The sequence below is a fragment of the Drosophila teissieri genome, chromosome 2R (assembly GCF_016746235.2).
Source record: "Drosophila teissieri strain GT53w chromosome 2R, Prin_Dtei_1.1, whole genome shotgun sequence".
NCBI lineage: Eukaryota > Metazoa > Arthropoda > Insecta > Diptera > Drosophilidae > Drosophila > Drosophila teissieri.
In genome coordinates, this window is record NC_053030.1 from 14,236,692 (window position 1) to 14,254,115 (window position 17,424).

At 46.8% G+C, this 17,424-nt stretch overlaps 1 protein-coding gene across 1 annotated transcript; it reads left to right on the plus strand.

The window, feature by feature from the left end:
- Nucleotides 1-347: 347 nt before the first annotated feature.
- On the plus strand, nt 348-13,557 carry LOC122612189. The gene is made up of 13 exons (XM_043785634.1): nt 348-635; nt 696-778; nt 843-989; nt 1,048-1,140; nt 1,201-1,403; nt 1,461-1,626; nt 1,691-1,853; nt 1,911-1,968; nt 2,033-2,116; nt 2,187-2,319; nt 9,361-9,460; nt 9,802-10,522; nt 11,393-13,557. The coding sequence occupies exons 1-13, from the start codon at nt 504-506 to the stop codon at nt 12,259-12,261; spliced, it is 2,952 nt and encodes a 983-aa protein (XP_043641569.1). The 5' UTR covers nt 348-503; the 3' UTR covers nt 12,262-13,557.
- The last annotated feature ends 3,867 nt before the right edge of the window (nt 13,558-17,424 follow it).

Consider the following 17,424-nt stretch of genomic DNA (forward strand, 5'->3'; position numbering starts at 1 on the left):
GATGGGACTCTTTAAATTTGAACTTCCCGCGCTTAGCGGTTAACCGGTTAAGCTGGTTCATCTCTAGATATAATCTGTTGGTGCTGGTTCCAAATTGAGCTTTGTTCAGTTAGTGGTTCACGCGGCGGAACTGGTTCTAAAAGGGTGTTACTTAAAAAATAACTTTAGCTTTAACTATTAAACTAATTATTATATGAATATTTTTAAAAATTAAATATGATGGTAAAGCTTATGCATAATTATTTCAAATAAACTTATGGTGGACAAAACCATTCTTACACCAGCTTAACCGTTACTGTTCCACAATACATGAATATTTCTCAAAACTATCGATAGTTGCTATCGCTAGCTGGTCACCTCTGCTGCGAACATGGTTGTTGTTGTGGTCCGCCAAGTGAATTTTTGGCCAACTCTCTGAGATCTAGATTGAGAAGTATCCGTAGCCTGAGATCAGATCGGACTGCGGAAGAGCAACGCGGAAGTAATCACCTACAACTCCAGCCATGGCCGCTGTGCTGCCGGAAAACGCGGCCGAGATCGCGGTGGCCAATGCAATCAATAACATCAACGGGAATGGAAATGGAAACGGGCGCAATCGGGTGCTACCTGGCGGATTAGGTGGTGGTGGTGGCCAGGTGAGTTGAGAACATGGATAGTTTTGAAGACAACACTCTTATCTTTTTTCTGACTTGCAGAACAACATGATGAATATGCGGGACCGACTGTTTCATGCCATATACTTTCGGGCGGCGGCCTCCTATGCGGAGTTGGTTCCAAGGTAAAAGTCATTGGCCTCCTTATCTGCCCACCCTTATCAACCGTATATAATTTTCCATTTTCAGGAAGGTGCAGTTGACCATTGAGTTCCTGCTGCTGGCCAAGGCCTTGCTGTTCTTCTTTACGCTCATCTACGTGCACAACTCCTTCATCAAGAATCCCTGCACTTGTCTCCAGGAAGTTAAAAACTGGCCGCGCGAAGGCGTCATAAGGCATGGATTACCTTTTGAACATAATTTCAATCATTGTTAAGCCAATACTTCTTTGCAGAGTGGAGATCATTCCTCACCTGACGGAGAAGCGAGCAATTTGGCAGGGAATCAAGAGGGACCAACAAATAGTGCGTTCCCTAAAGGATTCCTAGTAAGCATACAAACAAATCCTCAATTCAAGAGTTCATCCATGTGTACCAATCTGTTTTAGCTACTATGGCATTGGACCTCAAACTCGGCAAAATCACGATACCCTCAAACGGTACGAGTCCATTCTGGGAAAACTGGGTCTGCCCGTCAGACCAACGTTTGCTTATAGTAACGAATCCCTGTACTACTACTTCGATGCCATAAACATCTTGGACACCTACGACCATCCAAATGCAATTCAACTCAAGAACGAAGAGGATGATGGTTAGAAATCCTAAATATTATTAATGTTCTTTTGCTAATGAACAATTTTAATTGTAGAGGAGCAGTACATTGTGGAGTACTCATTGGAGTACGGCCACCTTCGCTTGTCTTCCTCCACGCGAAAGCGTCTACATATCCCCGTACTCACTGTCCAACTGGATCCCAATACGGACAAGTGTTTTGGAGACAGTTTGACTCGATATCTGCTCAAACGTTTGCTAGGGTAAAAAATAATCCATGCTTTAAGATTGAGCTGTATTTTTTAAATCTTCCCCCTTCGCTTATAGCTATGATGACTTACTAATGGCATCCGTACGAACTATAGCCGAGCAGGAGGAGAATAAGGGCTACCTGCGAAATGTTATAACCGGCGAACATTATCGCTTCGTCTCCATGTGGTGGGCAGCCTGGAGTAGTTATCCGGCTGCCTTCTGTGTGATGTTACTATTCGTAAGTCAACTGAAATCATGGAGCTTATATAGTTACTATAATACGATTGTGTTTCAGACCTTCTCAGTGTCGATGCTGCTGCGCTACTCGCACCACCAGATCTTTGTGTTTATAGGTAGTAAATTCGAACAACCCTGCCAAGTTTTAATATACTTTAAGGACCTGGTTTTCTCTTTCAGTCGACCTGCTGCAGATGCTGGAATACAATGTGTCTGCCCGCTTCCCAATCGCACCGTTGCTCACTGTCATACTGGCGCTCGTAGGTGTGGAAAGAGCCTGCCTACTGATTCATTTGCATTCCCATTAACGCGTGTATTTGCTTTTTTTCCTCAGGAATGGAAGCTATTATGTCGGAGTTCTTTAATGACACCACCACGGCCTTCTACATCATACTGATTGTCTGGATCGCGGATCAATACGATGCCATCTGCTGTCACACGAGCATCACCAAGCGTCACTGGCTCAGGTGCGTACCAGTTCGGAATCGTTACTTTCCCATTCGTATCCACTAGTGTATCCCCATTCTGACCATGTTTATTTTTGTTTCTACTGTGAAATCGTCCGTGCTTCGGACAAATGACAAATTCAATTACATTAAGTCTGCAATCCTTTCCAGCATCTATGTTACCGCTGTCCGGCCATAGATAATAGCTTCCACCCGGCATCTTGGCCATCCCCACCCACCTCAGTAATCAGCACTTAACAGTTCATTTCGTTCGGTTCGCATATTTTCCTTCTCTTTGGTCTCAGTCCGGGTATTTTGCACTCTTCTCCCAATCCAACCGCTGGCGTCCCGGTTGTTATTTGAAAATTAACTTGGCTTGCGCAAGCCTCCCCCGGGGCTAGAACAAATCGACCAGTGGCCACCCCTTCGCCGGGGGCGGGTCCCTCCCTCGTACTCATCCTCGTCCTCGCCCCGTCCTCGTCCCTCCCTCTAGCCATTCAACCATCCACCCACTCAAACACACAGACACCGGCAAACAGAGAATTTCATCACTTAAGTCAACAAGCGTAACCCAAGCGCCGTTTCTCCATATAGTCGTAGCCATCATGCATATAGCTCCTGACCAACTGGCCCAACCAACTGAGCCGCACCATTAGCAAACATTTAAATAAACTCGCTGCCCCACAACAACAACCAAAAAAAGGGGGAAAATACGAAGAAAAATGCTATGGAAATTTAGAGCTGCTCATTCCCGTTCGATCGACATTAATGACCATGCACGTCAGGACAGCGGATGGCGGACAGCGGACAGCGGATGGCGGACAGCGGACAACCCCATCCTCACCAGAAGCAAAGCTACTTTGCGGTTTATTACGCGCACTTTGCATAATTGAGAACGGCCGCCGCAAGAAATTATTTCCATCTTTTTTTCGGCCACTTTTCCGGACATCAATTTCCACGATGCGCTGAACGGACCATCAATAATTCAAGAAGACACTCGAAAATTCCCTTTTCGGCGAGGGCCAAGGTCCGCACGTCTTGATTATGAATTCATGTGCCTGCATCCATCCTCAATCACTGACTGGCCTCGCCGCCTTGCGGTGTTGATTTTGCGTAATTTGCGCCGAATTAAAAGGCTATCAGTGCTCCCGAAAATTTGGCAAGTGAAGAGTCTCGTCGCCTCCTCAAGGGCCACTTGTCGTATTTATATTCATTAAAGATTCATTGCCGCGACTGATTTTCAATGTGCTCGCCTTGTTTGCCCACAGCTTGTCGTCGTTTCCCATGGAAATAGGAAATAGCAGCTGGGTAGCGACCAGACGAATACATAACTTGGGCAAGATTACACCTAACGTGTATTTACTGGGCCACAAATTAAAAATTGATGGGAAGCAGGCATAAGGCATCGCTTTGTCTCGCATTCCTCAAGCACAGATGAAAAGGCAGTCCAGATTGCGATGATAGTTTCTCTGCGAGACCACAAAGCTACTAATCTGTTAGGTTGTGATGTGCACCTGGCCCAAAAGAAATATCTTTTGTGTCTGATGCGCTCCTTCGAGTTTCACATAACTCATCATTTGCTCGCCCAGATTGTCAAACTTTTGCAAAACTTTTGAATGAAAAAATATCCAATTGCATCGAACCGAGCGAATCCTTTTCTGTGCAATTGAATGGCAAACAATATCTGATGTTGCTTCGCGTAGGTAGCTCTATAAAGGACATTGATTGGGTGTGGGCATGGGTATGGGTATGGGTGTGTGTATGGGTATGGGTAAGGGTATCGGTCTAAGTCCAAGTCCAAGGAGATTCCGTCTTGGGGCAGCGCATGGGTCCGTCCTCGTCCTCGCTTTAAGTGAAATTAATTCAGTGCAGAATCCTGGCACATCCATATGCCATATGGCCAGGACGCTCCACCGGAACCATAACAGCATGTTTGTGAGTGTTTTGTGTGTCTGGAGGGTGTGTTCTCTGGATGGGGGGCAGGGAGTGTGGAGTGTGGTTCGAGTGTGTGTGCTTTCCTACGGTTTAATTTTGCTGTTATTGACTGCCCCAAGCGGTGAAAGGGGTTTCCGGAACAGTATTTTTCTACCCTAGCTGTGTAGGGGCGTATAGTTCGATGGAAGCGGCTTTTGATAACGAAATGTAAACGTGACTTGTAAGGCAACTTGTACTTAAGAAAACTCATTCTTAAAAAGGTTTAATTTCTTGAATGAATACAATTAATATATATTGTAATAAACTTGCCTAGCAATGTATTCATAAGTTCCCTTGTTATTTGCCAGGGTATTACAAATTTCATCATAGCAAGTTATAGATTTTTTCTTGTTCTTGCTGGCGCCGCTGTTGTGGGTCCTGCGGTTATGGGTTACAGGGCCGGGATTGCTTGTTCTGCTGCTTCCTGCTTCCTTCCTGGCTTCCTTCCTGCCCGAGGTGGTGGGGCTTACTGGCCCGATCCTGCTGCTCCTGCTTCCGTATTTGCTCGCCTGTTTTTGCGGTTAACTTGGTCTGCGAAAGGCAGGCAGTCAAGTCGGCTAAGAAGCAAGCCGGCTGGCTGGCATTGAAGTTAGCATAGAACACAAACAAGCTGCCGGCGCTTTTTGCTTTTTAGCTGCTACAGCCGTTCCAATTTCAAGCCGCCCTTGCCTGCAGTCCGCCGAATGGTATTAATTTCATTGCATAGACTAATTTGTGTACTTAAACTTTGCTAAAAGTTGCAATCAACGTGAATTGCAAATGGCAAATGGCAATTGCAGATGGCAGTCGGAAGCTTAAAACTGTCAAGTGGCAAACCTCTGGCTTCAGCTTCTGCTTCTCCTTCAGCTTCTGCTTCTCCAGCGCCAACCATTTTAGCCATCCAGCCCAACTCCAACCTGGCGAACTTCCTGTCAATTGCCTTCAATTCATTCTAATTGACTTTAAAGTCATCAAAGGAGCGGCTGTCTTGGCTCTTCTTAATCGCCGTTTAACGAGGCTACCCCGACTGCCTAGCCCTGACTACACCCGTATACTCGGATACTCGTATATTCGCACGGAAGGAGCATAATAAGCCCCTGACACCCGACTTTACCCCCAATCCCCCAGTAGCTAGCCCTTTCACTTGGGCTTCTTATTTTGCCCTGTGGCTTCTTGCGGCGCGTAATGCTCCTTTTGTGCTTAAATCTGGTTGCCAGGCACGGGCAGGGCAGACGACACGTATTAAATGAGCTGCAAACGCACAGGAAAAGCTAAAAGAAACACCTGCCTTTGCTGCCCTCCACTTCATCCTACCGCCTGCCTGCTGCCTGCTGGCTACGAATCCAGAGTCTTGCGCAGATTGTTTGTCGCGTTGCGAAAGCTGAAAGCTGAATGCTGAAGGCTGGCAGCAGAAAGCTGAAAGCGAGGTAACTGAGGAAGCTGAGGACCCAGGCATCAAAGAGCAAATGCCAGGGACCCGTCGGGGGTCGGGGGCCAAAGTGGTTGGGCAAAGGGGTTTGGGTTGGGGTTGGGGTTGGGTTTGGGTTCAGGTCGGTTACTGTAGCGCGCCTCAAGTAGCCGCCTTCGTCTCCGCTTTCGTTCTCTTGTTTACACGCTTGTTACGCTAACAAACATAGCGAATATATATACACACACATCTATATATATATATAGATGTATGTATTTATATATAGGGAATAGGCGGGGACCATATAACATATATATTCGCCTGCCATTGTTGCCGCTTCACGGTCTGAATAGGTGGCCACGGTGTCGGCGGGTTAGCCTCAACGTCAACGGCATTGGCAACCATGGTGAAGGGAGCCCCGGAAGAACTGGGGAAAAGGAAATGGGCTGGCATTTTCCTTTCGCTTTGCACTCCTTTGGCTGTTTTCGTGTTGATTGAGATCATGTTACGCAAAGTATAATTGCGTCAAGTTTGTTTTTCTGCCATAACTTTTGTCCAACCGCGCGGGCGGCGACCCCCATCAACAGAAGTGGCTCAAATGGGGGGTGCTTTGATGGCTGATGGGTGATGGGTGGTGGGTGGCAACTGGGTGTATACTTGTTGGGTGGGTGTTGTTCAAAGGTGCAGTTGATGAGTGCTCATAACGAGGCAAAATCGCTTCATTGTTGTGTGTGCCAGTTGGTGAGTGTGTATGTGCTTGTACTCTGTTTGTTTCAGTTTCAGCTTGTTTTGTTTGTTAACATGGCGTATGCGCAACGTGCCTTTGTCTGCTGTTTGCATATGCGACAACTCTGTTCCAATTTATGCACGAAAATGGGTCGTTTTCACGCATTTAACAGAAGGAGAAAGCTAGAGCAGTGGTATGCGTGCTGTTTGCATGGAAAACACTTCATTTTTTGTGATATTTCAATTAAGTTTCGAGTTGCATTCACTCACCGGTACTCCGCTTTTGAGTTTCTCCCATCGAATCAAACTCATTGAACCCATGCTCACATCTGTTGAAAGAGATACTCCTATTCACTGTGTGTCCATGTCCGCCCTTCAAAGATGTGCTGCAATCCCAGATGTGTATGCAAATGCTATTAAAAGCAGCCATTTCAGCAGAGGAGCTTACAAGCTCATTGAGCACTTTAACTATTACGAATCGCCCACATGGCTCCTTCTACTCGTTCTAATTCTCTCCCTCGGTGTTTACCTGCAACAAATAAACACTTATGACGCAGATCGGATCATCGTTGCTGCAAAAACTGACACAACCAACAGCAGCATTTCACACTTGCCATCAGGTTGAGCTGAGCTGAGGTGCTTACTTAACCACGCTCCCCGACTCAGACTCGTCGTCTCCACACCCTCACCCCCACCCACACTCAGCAGCAGACACATGCAACAGTTGTCCTATTTGCCATCCTGCCACTGGCCCGCCCACTTCCGCTTTCGGTGCGAAGGATATGAAAGCCAACAGTATTTGCTGGCGCACATCCGTCCTGCCACAGCGCACCTTGGTCGATGGTGAATCGAAACTGATTGCTCATTGCAGGCAAAGAGTTGTAAGACTTGTGAGTTGTAGTATGACTGTGCTTATATTGATTAAAGAGAAAGTATTTCTACTAATGGTTAGAGTTACGGCTAGCTAGTATATATGAATTACGGTATCAATGATTATTATTACTTCATCGGAACATGTAAAGTTCTCCCTTCTCCAAAGTTGTCCGCTCAAGAGAGATCTGTCCGGACAATGACGTTTTGAGTGCTTATACGGTATTGCTGCTTGAGAAGTATTTTCAAGACATACTCGCTGATGGCAGTGCACTGTGCGCCCGCTGGCAGTGCAAGCGGAATGAGGTGGAGGAGGAGCATTGTCTGGTAAAGGGTACTGGTTACGGGTTACGGGTGGCATCGATGGAAAGGGAAAGGAGGAGCGGAAGCGGGGACGGGGACTGGGACGAGGCGTTGCTGCTTGTCAACGCTACGCTACATTAGGAAAGCGAATGAAACGGAAACGAACGGGCGATAAGTGTTGTCTACGTGCCTGCAGCCCGCACTTCCTTTCAGCCACCCGGCATCGAGGATTCGAGGATTCGGCTGTGTGTGTGTGGGTGTGTGAGTGAATGTGGCCATGTGTCAGTGCGAGGGAAATTGAGGAAATTGCTGGCAAGCGTTCGGGGCGGGGACGTGTCCATAATGCTCAACGCTCACTGCTCCTCAGCTTGCGCAATGCCCTGGAAAGGCTTGCTAAATAAGAGTCGTGTGTCTTCATTTGTCGCTGTTGATATTGATGGCGGATACTTCTGGGTTACTCGGTGTGTGCATGTTTTGTTGGTGCGTGGGTGTGTGTGTGTGTGTGTGTGCACACAATCAACTCGAATTAAATTCAATAACATAACTCAATCATGGCCATGCCCTCATGCCCCAAACCCCAATGTCCATCTCCATTCCCATTGCCATGCGAAGTCCGATTCGAATCCCACTCACCCCCTGATGGCTGTAAAAATAAATTAAAGTTGAATTCCGCTGGCCACGCCAAAGGTCCTCTGTCCGTTGTCCGTTGTCCGCTGTCCACTGTCCGGTTGTCAAGCTGTTTGTCCGCTTGTCCATTGCTTATCAATGAGTCGCCTTCGCCCGTCATTATTGTTGCTTCTGTTGTTGTTACGGCCATCCATTGTGTTTTTTATTTGTTGTCTTTGGGCCAGCTACAATTCAGCTAACAGCGCCAGCAATTATTTATATTATTAAATCCTCTTGAGTGTTATTTTTTTTGTTTCCCCCCTCTGCCCCTCCTCCCATCCAGTGGGCCATTGTTGTTTCCGTTTCCATTCGGTTTCTCGCCGCCGCCGCTGCCGTTGTCTTGGCAGTTTGATATTTGCCCTCCCCGCCCCTCCCGGCTACTGTTACTTGTTACTCTTATGTCATGGCCCGTGCTCCCAGGGTCGCTCCCCAATCCGCCATCCGCCATCCGCCGTTCGCCATCCGCCACACGTCTGACCCATTTCTCCGTAGCCATAAGCTCGGCCCATCCGAAAATAAGAACCGGAATGGCAGCTTCAAGGAGGTGGCGGCTGAATGGAAAAACAGAAACCAATATGTTTTGCTTTCATTTTTTGTCAACTAAATACCATTTTGTGGAATGGTAATCATGCTTTCCGCCCAATGATCGCCGATATTTGATGTGGGTTTCGAAGCCCCAGCCACGATTTGTTTTTTTTATTTTTTTGTCAGCTTTAAAATGGATGTGAGCAAATTGTTGGGCCATTTCTATTATGTGAGCTGTATCTGTTCCATGCCGAGATGGGGTCTCGATTTTCTTAAGTGCCTGGCACTTTTGACACCACTTAAATGGGGTGAATGTGTGACTCACTTGAAGCAAGATGTGGCATTAGGTTGACAAAGCAAATAAAGCAAATAGTTAAAGGTATACATTAAATAAAACCCCTTTAGTTATATATCCAACTTTATATCTTTCCTACTTATTAAGTATTATGTTTATAGTTAGCTTAAGATCTGTGTATTTAATCCCTTAACTACTAAACAATGTGTTGAATGCGTACCTTATCCAACCATTGACTGTGAAGCGGATGTGCCATCCTCTCGGGTGGCAATTGTTCGAGCCTGGATCCTAACCCTTTTCGTTTGTTCACTTGCAGATTCTTCTACCTGTACCATTTTGCGTTCTATGCGTATCACTATCGCTTCAGTGGACAGTACAGGACGCTGGCCCTGCTCTCCTCGTACCTATTCACGCAGGTGGGTTGTGAGTGCAATAGGTGGCCAAATGGCGTAACCATGGCGAATAATGAATGCGTTATGCAACGACGCTGCGACAATGATGGAAACGAACTACGGCCATGTTTACGCCTGTCAAGTGCATGACAAATTGCCATTCTCCACTCGCCTTTTGTGGCATTGTGGCATTGTGGCATTGTTTCCAGCCGGGCAGATGCAGAGGCAGAGGCAGTGGCAGAGGCTCACGTGCAGACCGAAACCGGGCTCACGTGCCCGTCCCGTCGACCGTGGCATAACATCTCATCCTATCTGCTCCATATATCTGTCTGAGATTCACACTCGTGCTCCTTCTTCTCTTCCAGCACTCGATGGTGTTCTTCTTTCACCGCTACGAGCTGCCAGCCATCATGGCCCAGCACCAGGTCTTCATCATTACACGCAACCAGGGAGCAGCAGCAGCAGCAGCAGCTGCAGCAGCAGCAGCAGCGGGAGCGGGAGCGGGAGCGGGCGTGGGCGGAGCTGAGGCAGCAGGAGGTGGCGTAGGAGCAGGCGCCGCCGCTGGAGGGCAGCCAGGAGGAGCTGGCGCAGCAGGAGGAGGCATTGGTGCTGGCCAGCAGGCGTCCATGCAACGTGCCCGTCTCATAGTCACCCGACTCTTCAGCCAACTTGCAGCACAACGCCAGGGGCAACAGGGGCAGCAGCAGCAGCAGCAAAATCAGGACCAACCACGCCCACCAGGACCCACCGCCGCCGTGGGCGTGGCCTTGGCCAACCTGAGAAGACTGCCCGTGGTGGGCCAGTGGCTGCAGGGGCGCGAGCAATTCGCCACCGTGCGTCGCGTCTTCCTGGGACACGGCGGCAACGCAAGGCTGATGCAGGTGCGTCTGCAGCGTATTAACGTCGCCGACATACCTGGCTTGCGCAACCAGGTGGCAGCGGCCATGGCAGCCGCGGGCGCGGTCCAAAGAGGCCAAAGCGCAGCTACAGATGAACCCGCCAGCGGCGATGTTGCAACTACAGAAGTAGCAGCAACGGCGGCAACAGCAGCCACGGCAGCAACGCCAGCAGCGAACGATGCAGCAGGTGAGCTTTGGCGACATTTCCTCGCCTTAATTGAGTGGGGCCAGCACACTTCATTGACTTTCCAACGAGGGCTTAAACTCTTAACTTTTGTGGCAACCATTTGCATACCCTTTTCAGTGGGCATAATGCTTGCATCGAAGGACCTTTTCGCATTAACTTCTCTCATATAATCCGCTACCATTCGTGTTTTAATTGCATCCATTCGCTGGAAGACCGATTTGCCTCGGGTTGTTTTACGGAAATATATGCAATTATCAAGAGCCAGGCGAAGGAATTTGTGTAATTAGTTCAAGATGCGATTATGATATTTGTATATAAGTCTTGTTGAGTGTAGAGAATATCCGAACTTCGACTAACATCGGTAGCTTCAGTTTTTTCCGCTGGCAGAGCTGTTTTCGTTGCCACGAAGTCCTTTTTGGCTGTGTGTGAAATCGTTTGGAAGATAAATTCAAATTTGAATTCCACTCGACAAACGGGAAATCCCTTTCGCCTCCGGAAGCTCGTGTGTGAGTTGGTAACAACCAAACAACCAAACAACCAAACAAGCAATACAAATAAGCAAATAACAGATTCGGTGGCAATAAATGCCAACGAGAGCTCTGCAGGATTGGCATGGTGGGTGGGAGTTAGTGGGACCAAGGAACCAAGGAACCATGGAACCATGGAACCGAGGAACCCTCGATTTTGAAGCATTTTCAATAGTCCTGGAGCAGCAGCAAAGCCGCTCTTAACGTCTTTCTGTCTGTATACAATAATCGTAATATGCATGAAATTATTTCTCAATTCGCAGGAAAATGCTCACTGTAAATGTTTCGCTTGTCATTTCCTGTTTTATTTTCACTCTGCCTTCAAATTCCCTGCATATTTCAGATGTCGAAACAAATCAGGGACGCAAGCAGCCGACAACATCGGGCATAAATGATGCAGTAGCAACGGGAGCGGAAGCAACTCAGGACGAGTCCGGCCAGGAGAAAGTGGTGGTGGTGGAGCGTCCTGGACAAGAAAAGCTACGCGATGGAGATGGAGATGGGTATGGGGATGGAGGGGTGGATGGGCAAATAGCGGGCATGTCCAAGACGCTGGAAAATCTAAATTTCGTTGCGGCGGATATTATAAATATGTCGGATGAAACTACTGTAGAAGCATCGCCCCCAACGGAGGGCACTCAACAGCCAGATCAGACCCTGATCCACACCCACGTCCGTGTCCATCAGACTCAGCCAAAGGCGAGGCAATTAGAAAATAATTTGCCAGAGTTGCTGAAAGCTGAGGGGGCATCCGCAGCAATGGCATCAGGTGAAAAGCAAAGCTGCCCACTACAAGCACCCAGCATTATGAATGACCAGCAGCAGCAGAGGCAGCAAAACAAACCGGACGAGCCCGCGACAGCAACGGTAGCAGCATCAACAGTTGCCACGTCAAAACAATCCTCTGAGCCAGGAGCAGCAGCACCAGCAACAGCACCAGCAGCAGCGTCGGTAGGAGCCGAGGCAACAGCCAGGCCAATGATGGATGACAGGCAAACAGTTGATTTTATAGAAGGCGACAGCCCAACGTCAGCAGCAAATTGCCAACTCAATGCTGGCACAAACCACAAGGCACAGGAGCAGCAGCTAATGAAAACTTCACAACATACATCAAACCAAGTGACAACGGCAGCAGCATCAGCAGCAACAGCAGCAACAGCAGCAACAGGAGCAACAGCAGCAATGGGAACAGCAGAAACATCAGCAGAATAAGCAAGGCATTAGTGGCGAGCCTCCAAAAGCGTACACAACCCAAACACAAACCCAAACCCGAATCCGAATTCGAATCCGAGAACTCAAACCCAAAGCAACCGAAAATAGCTACCCACATAACAAGATGTTATACATAAAAGAGCTAGTAAATTTTAGATAATTTGTCTGGTGTACTTATGTCCGGAGATCAACCACGACTCACGACGCCCCCGCTCCGATTCGAATGTGTGCGTGTGAATGTGTCTGGTTTGGATGGGTGGTAGTTGGATGGATGGATGGATGGCTGGATGGGTGTATGGATAGCTGAGTGAATGGATGGATGGGTAGATGGTAGATTTCCGAGTGTGTGAGAGGGAGGGGAGGGAAGTGTGTGTGAGAACGTGTTTGAGCTTCGACCAGGAAAGGAGTGACGGAAACGCGTAGTTGACCTGCTTGCACCTGTGGGTGAAAGTCAGGAGATATATATTAATAATGTTGCACGGCTTTTTAATTAGCCAAATACGTGGGAAGCAGACACACATGTACGGATACACACACACATACACATATATATACACACACACCACAAGCTAGTCGCGTTTTAAACTTAACTTTTTTTGCCCATCCTTGTTTGCCCCTTTATTGAGAAAAATGCGTTGAACATTTTTAATTAACTTTCGTTCCGAGCTGCCTTCAACCCACGAAGCCCTGGCATCATCGCCTAGGACTACTCCGCCTCCACAACCGGACGGACAAACAGCCGTAAGCCCTTCCGGCCGATAACCAAACCCAAGCCGATGCCCCCACTGATGCTTCTACTGTTTGCCCAAGCTCTTTGCTTTAGCTTTATGGAATACCATAGGATTGTCAACTGTAATATATTTTGTTTGTCGAAACATCATTTAAAAAACGGGCCGAAAAAAGAGCCATCACAAAGGACATACTGTGAATATTCATGAGAAATGGCCGTTCAATGTTTGCCAGCATAGTTCGCAATCACAATTGTTGGCGAAAAAACTGTGCAATTCTGGATTGTAATTTTATTGCTTTCACTTTTTGTTTTTAAGCGTACTCCTATTTTGTACATGGTAATTAATTGTAGCCCTGATCTGAAATGAGGTTGCGTGAATGTGGGGCGACATGTTTCTAGAACTATTTGGTAAGCAATGGATGTCGGAATCGAGAGGTTCGAGAACGGTTTACAACTCTTAATTATACATACTATATACTAATACTAGTAGCTATGACTCTTTGCTATTGCTAATAAAAAAGAAAAATGTTATTTCTAAATGTGTATAAATATATACGACACAAATCGAGTGCACATATTTAATTTATGGGTGGTAAACATCTCCAGCTGGACTTGCTTTTCGGGTCTAATGAATCCGAAAATGGTGGTGTAATTTACATAAATGTTAATGGAGCTCGCAATTTAATTTGACTGGAACACAAACAAATTATGCACCATCAGAAGTTGAAGCCTCGATTTGCATATTTCCGCCTTATAAACAAACTGAGCGAAACCAATTCGGGGTAGTCATATGATGGATATATTTTTTCATAACAACATTTCATGGCGCGTAAAGCGGGGATGAATGGATAGAACATCTCTATATAAGTTATGATTATCTGTATTCATATAAATTTGGCAATTAAAAGGCACGTGCTGATTACATTATAATACATTTAAATGAGTGCCGTGAAGGCTGATCTGCGGATGCAAATCCTTGTCCAAATTAGCGTCAAAATGTCCCGTGTCATCATCTCCGAAGGACATGGCTGTGTTACTTTGAGCAGCGCCAAAAGTTGATGGTAATAAAACAATGCAAATTGTCTGAACAGCTTCCACCTTCGGCTGCTGCTCTTGGAGAACGGAGAAGTTGCTTCAGTTGCTCCTGGTGGTGGCAACTTGTGCTGTCACTGCGCATATCTTCCAACTCGCTGATGTGAGCCGAGCCAAGTGACTTACAATAATAAACAGCGGGTCGTGTTGTCGTGTTGCGTCGCATGTGCCGACTTCCACCAGCCGACTTCAGACAGGAGCAGGGACATCACGAGGACGACGAGTACGACGATGACGGAGTGGCGGCGTTCCGGGCCAGACAGCCATGACAGCCATGGAGCACTTCTTTCATGGGGGCTGGCTGGATGGATAAGGGGATATGGATGGCGATGGCATCAGGAGATGCCGATGGTCGTCGCTGGCGGAGATGGGGGATATGAGGGACATGGGGGGAAGGCATACATATTTATTATGTCGCAAGTACTCGACTGCCTATATGAGCAACGTGAGCTTCCTTTGATTAACATCTTTATCAATATTTTCTTATTATTTGCTCATTCCATCCGGCCAAAGGGGGCGGGGCACACGGCAACTTTTCAATAAAGGCGGCCCCACAAAGAAGCTGGCAACTGACAGCGAAAAAGAAGTATAAAAAAAAAAACAAATCATTTGCATCTCATTAATGCAAATCACACATACATACCCATAGCTAAGTATATACCTATATATGAGTACATATCTTCCTACTCCGCGCTGTGTTTCATGTTTCAAAAGGCTTGTCAATTCCCATCCAGAGTCAGGGTAGTGAGAGCCACCCCCGCGGCGTTATCCTTATGCTCTCCAACCCCTTTTATGCTGCCGAAAAGCCCCAAGGATGTTGTTAATCAGAAGTCAAACAAAGTGTTGCCTACTTTTCAGCTGTGATTGCTGGCACAACATTTTAATTGGGTATTTATATATGCTCGTCAAATATTTCCTCAAGCCTCTGACCGGAAACCTAGGCTCCTGGCAATCACTAACCATATATACACTAATTTGCCACATCAATTAACTTCCGCCTGCGGCATGTGTAATACTTGAGAATCGTAATTAAAATGCTTCAAACTACAACTGACAGTTCAAAGTAATCAACCTTTGCACATGTCCTCGTACTTACCTTCAGTTGTTTGAGCCCTTTTGAGGGAAATTCTTTCATATCGAAAATAAATACTTACTTAAGTGGGTTTTTTGTGTCGTAATTCTCCGAATAGCATTCAATTCACTTCCTTCAATTTCGATTGACCTGCAACCTTAATTGGCATTAAACGGCTTAAAGGGCAAACGAAAAATACGCAACGAATAATTAAAAAATGTATTATATTTGTTACGTGCCTTTGCAATACATTTGTTGTTGAGCAACTTCGAGCGAAGAGCAAATAAACTTGAATGGTATTTACCAAATAAATAACCAAATGGCTTTAATTGAAATATAATATTTCGCTGTACGAGTTGAAAAGAAAATCGCTTTAATTAGGGCTTGCAGTTTCTTTGCGCTATTAATTACACATAGTAAATAACCAGACTTAAGTTTTAAAAACTGTTGGTCGCTACCAATTTTAACCTGTTTCCTCGGTTTTATCGCCGTCGGTGGGTCCTTTAATTGCTGAACAAATCTCGGTGAACTACGTGTATTCTCAAGCAATAACATTGGAAGTCAGGTTATAGCTACGAGCATACACGTGGCTATTGGAGATTGGGTTAACTGGAGGATGACTGGGAGCTAACTGGGAGCTGCCACTTTCACTGGCCGTAATCGGAGACGGTCACTTCGCACCAGATTCCACTTAATATTCATCTACTTACCAAAGGTATTCTCAGGGCTTTCGAGAACGTGGGCGGGCATTCCCTTCGCTGCTCCTTTGGTTTTGTGTTACGCAGCGGCGGATGCCCGATGCGCCTAATAATGCCAGGGCGCAGAATTAATTGCACTATAATTTGTAATTAAGTCACCGGGCAGACACCAAACTACGCGTGTTGGAATGTCGGCGGGGGAAAGGGTTGTCCTGTCTTGCTGCCGCCTGCCTGCCTCGTTGGCTAATAAAACCGAAGTAATATAGCTGCTCTGTTGAGGTTCTCTGGTGGTGGTGCTGATGGTGGTGACCGTGGTGGTGACCCCGACCAGGCACTTTCCATCCTGCCATAACTGTACGTGTAACTACGTTGTTTCGCCGTAATTAATTAATTACATTACACAAACTTGCCGTCATCACAAGCGTGTTTTGTTGCTTTTGTTGCCCCGCTTGTTGCATGTTGCAGGTGGTTGCGGGCTGTATTGAGGGGTAGGTGTTTGTAATGGACCACCCATGTGGCAGGCCACAAACGAGCATCACTTTCAATGAAATTAGCTTGTTTCGCAATCGTTCTTGCCACCTCCGCTGCTGCCTCAGCTGTCTCCGCTTGCCTCTTTGCCGTGGCAATTATTTTGCAATTTGGTGGCAGGCAAAGCCAATCAACTACTTTGGCAAACTTTAGAGCGCAAAATGCGAAATGTAAATAAAATTAAGTCCCCTGCCATGGCAGGCGTTCAACTAAAACTTCATAAAAATGCATTAAAAGTTGTGCGGAGAGGTGTGCTTTTCGTTTTTTGGTTTTTCGTTTTCGTTTTCGTTTCCGAAGCCAGGTAAAGTTGAGTTAATAAGCTGACAGATTTCCCTCGAAGCTTATAACATTACTCACCATTTAAGTCTAATATTACACATTTTTCTGGCTTTAATTGTGCTGCTGGGGGGAAATCGTGGGCTGTGTTGGTTGATTTGTCGGTTGGTTGGTTGGTTGGGTCAAATGCGTAGGAAAACGGAAAAATCAACAAATATCAAATTTGCTGTGTGCTGGCATTGCTGCGGGGCACTGTTGTTCACAGATGTTGCTGCCGCCGCTGTCTTCTCCTTGTTGCTCCTTGTTGTGTTGCTGCGGCTGTTGTTGCTGCTGCTGTTGTTGCTGCCACACAGACAGAGAAATAAATCGCGCATAATACCGCATACCAGAGCAACAGCACGAAGTATTTGCACTGCGTGACAAACAATTTGTGCCAACATTGACAGCGGCGCATCCGTTTCCGTTCCATTTCCGTACCTCCTCCGTGGGAGGACTGCAAGTGGACCTGCTCCCTGGTCCTTGGTCCTGGTCCTTGGATCCAGAATGCCGGACCCCGAGGAGGAAAAGCCGCCTTCTTCTTGCCCACACAGAAGGGGGGGGCTCAGGGGCACCTCCTGAGTTGTGTAAATACAAATATTTTCATTCCGCTTCCATTTCTTTTGCTCCGCCGTCAGTGTTAATTGAAAAATCATTTGCTGAACTCAATTAAGCAATGTCCTACAGCAACCACAAAAATAGGAGAAAAAATATATACGTATAGTCAGAAA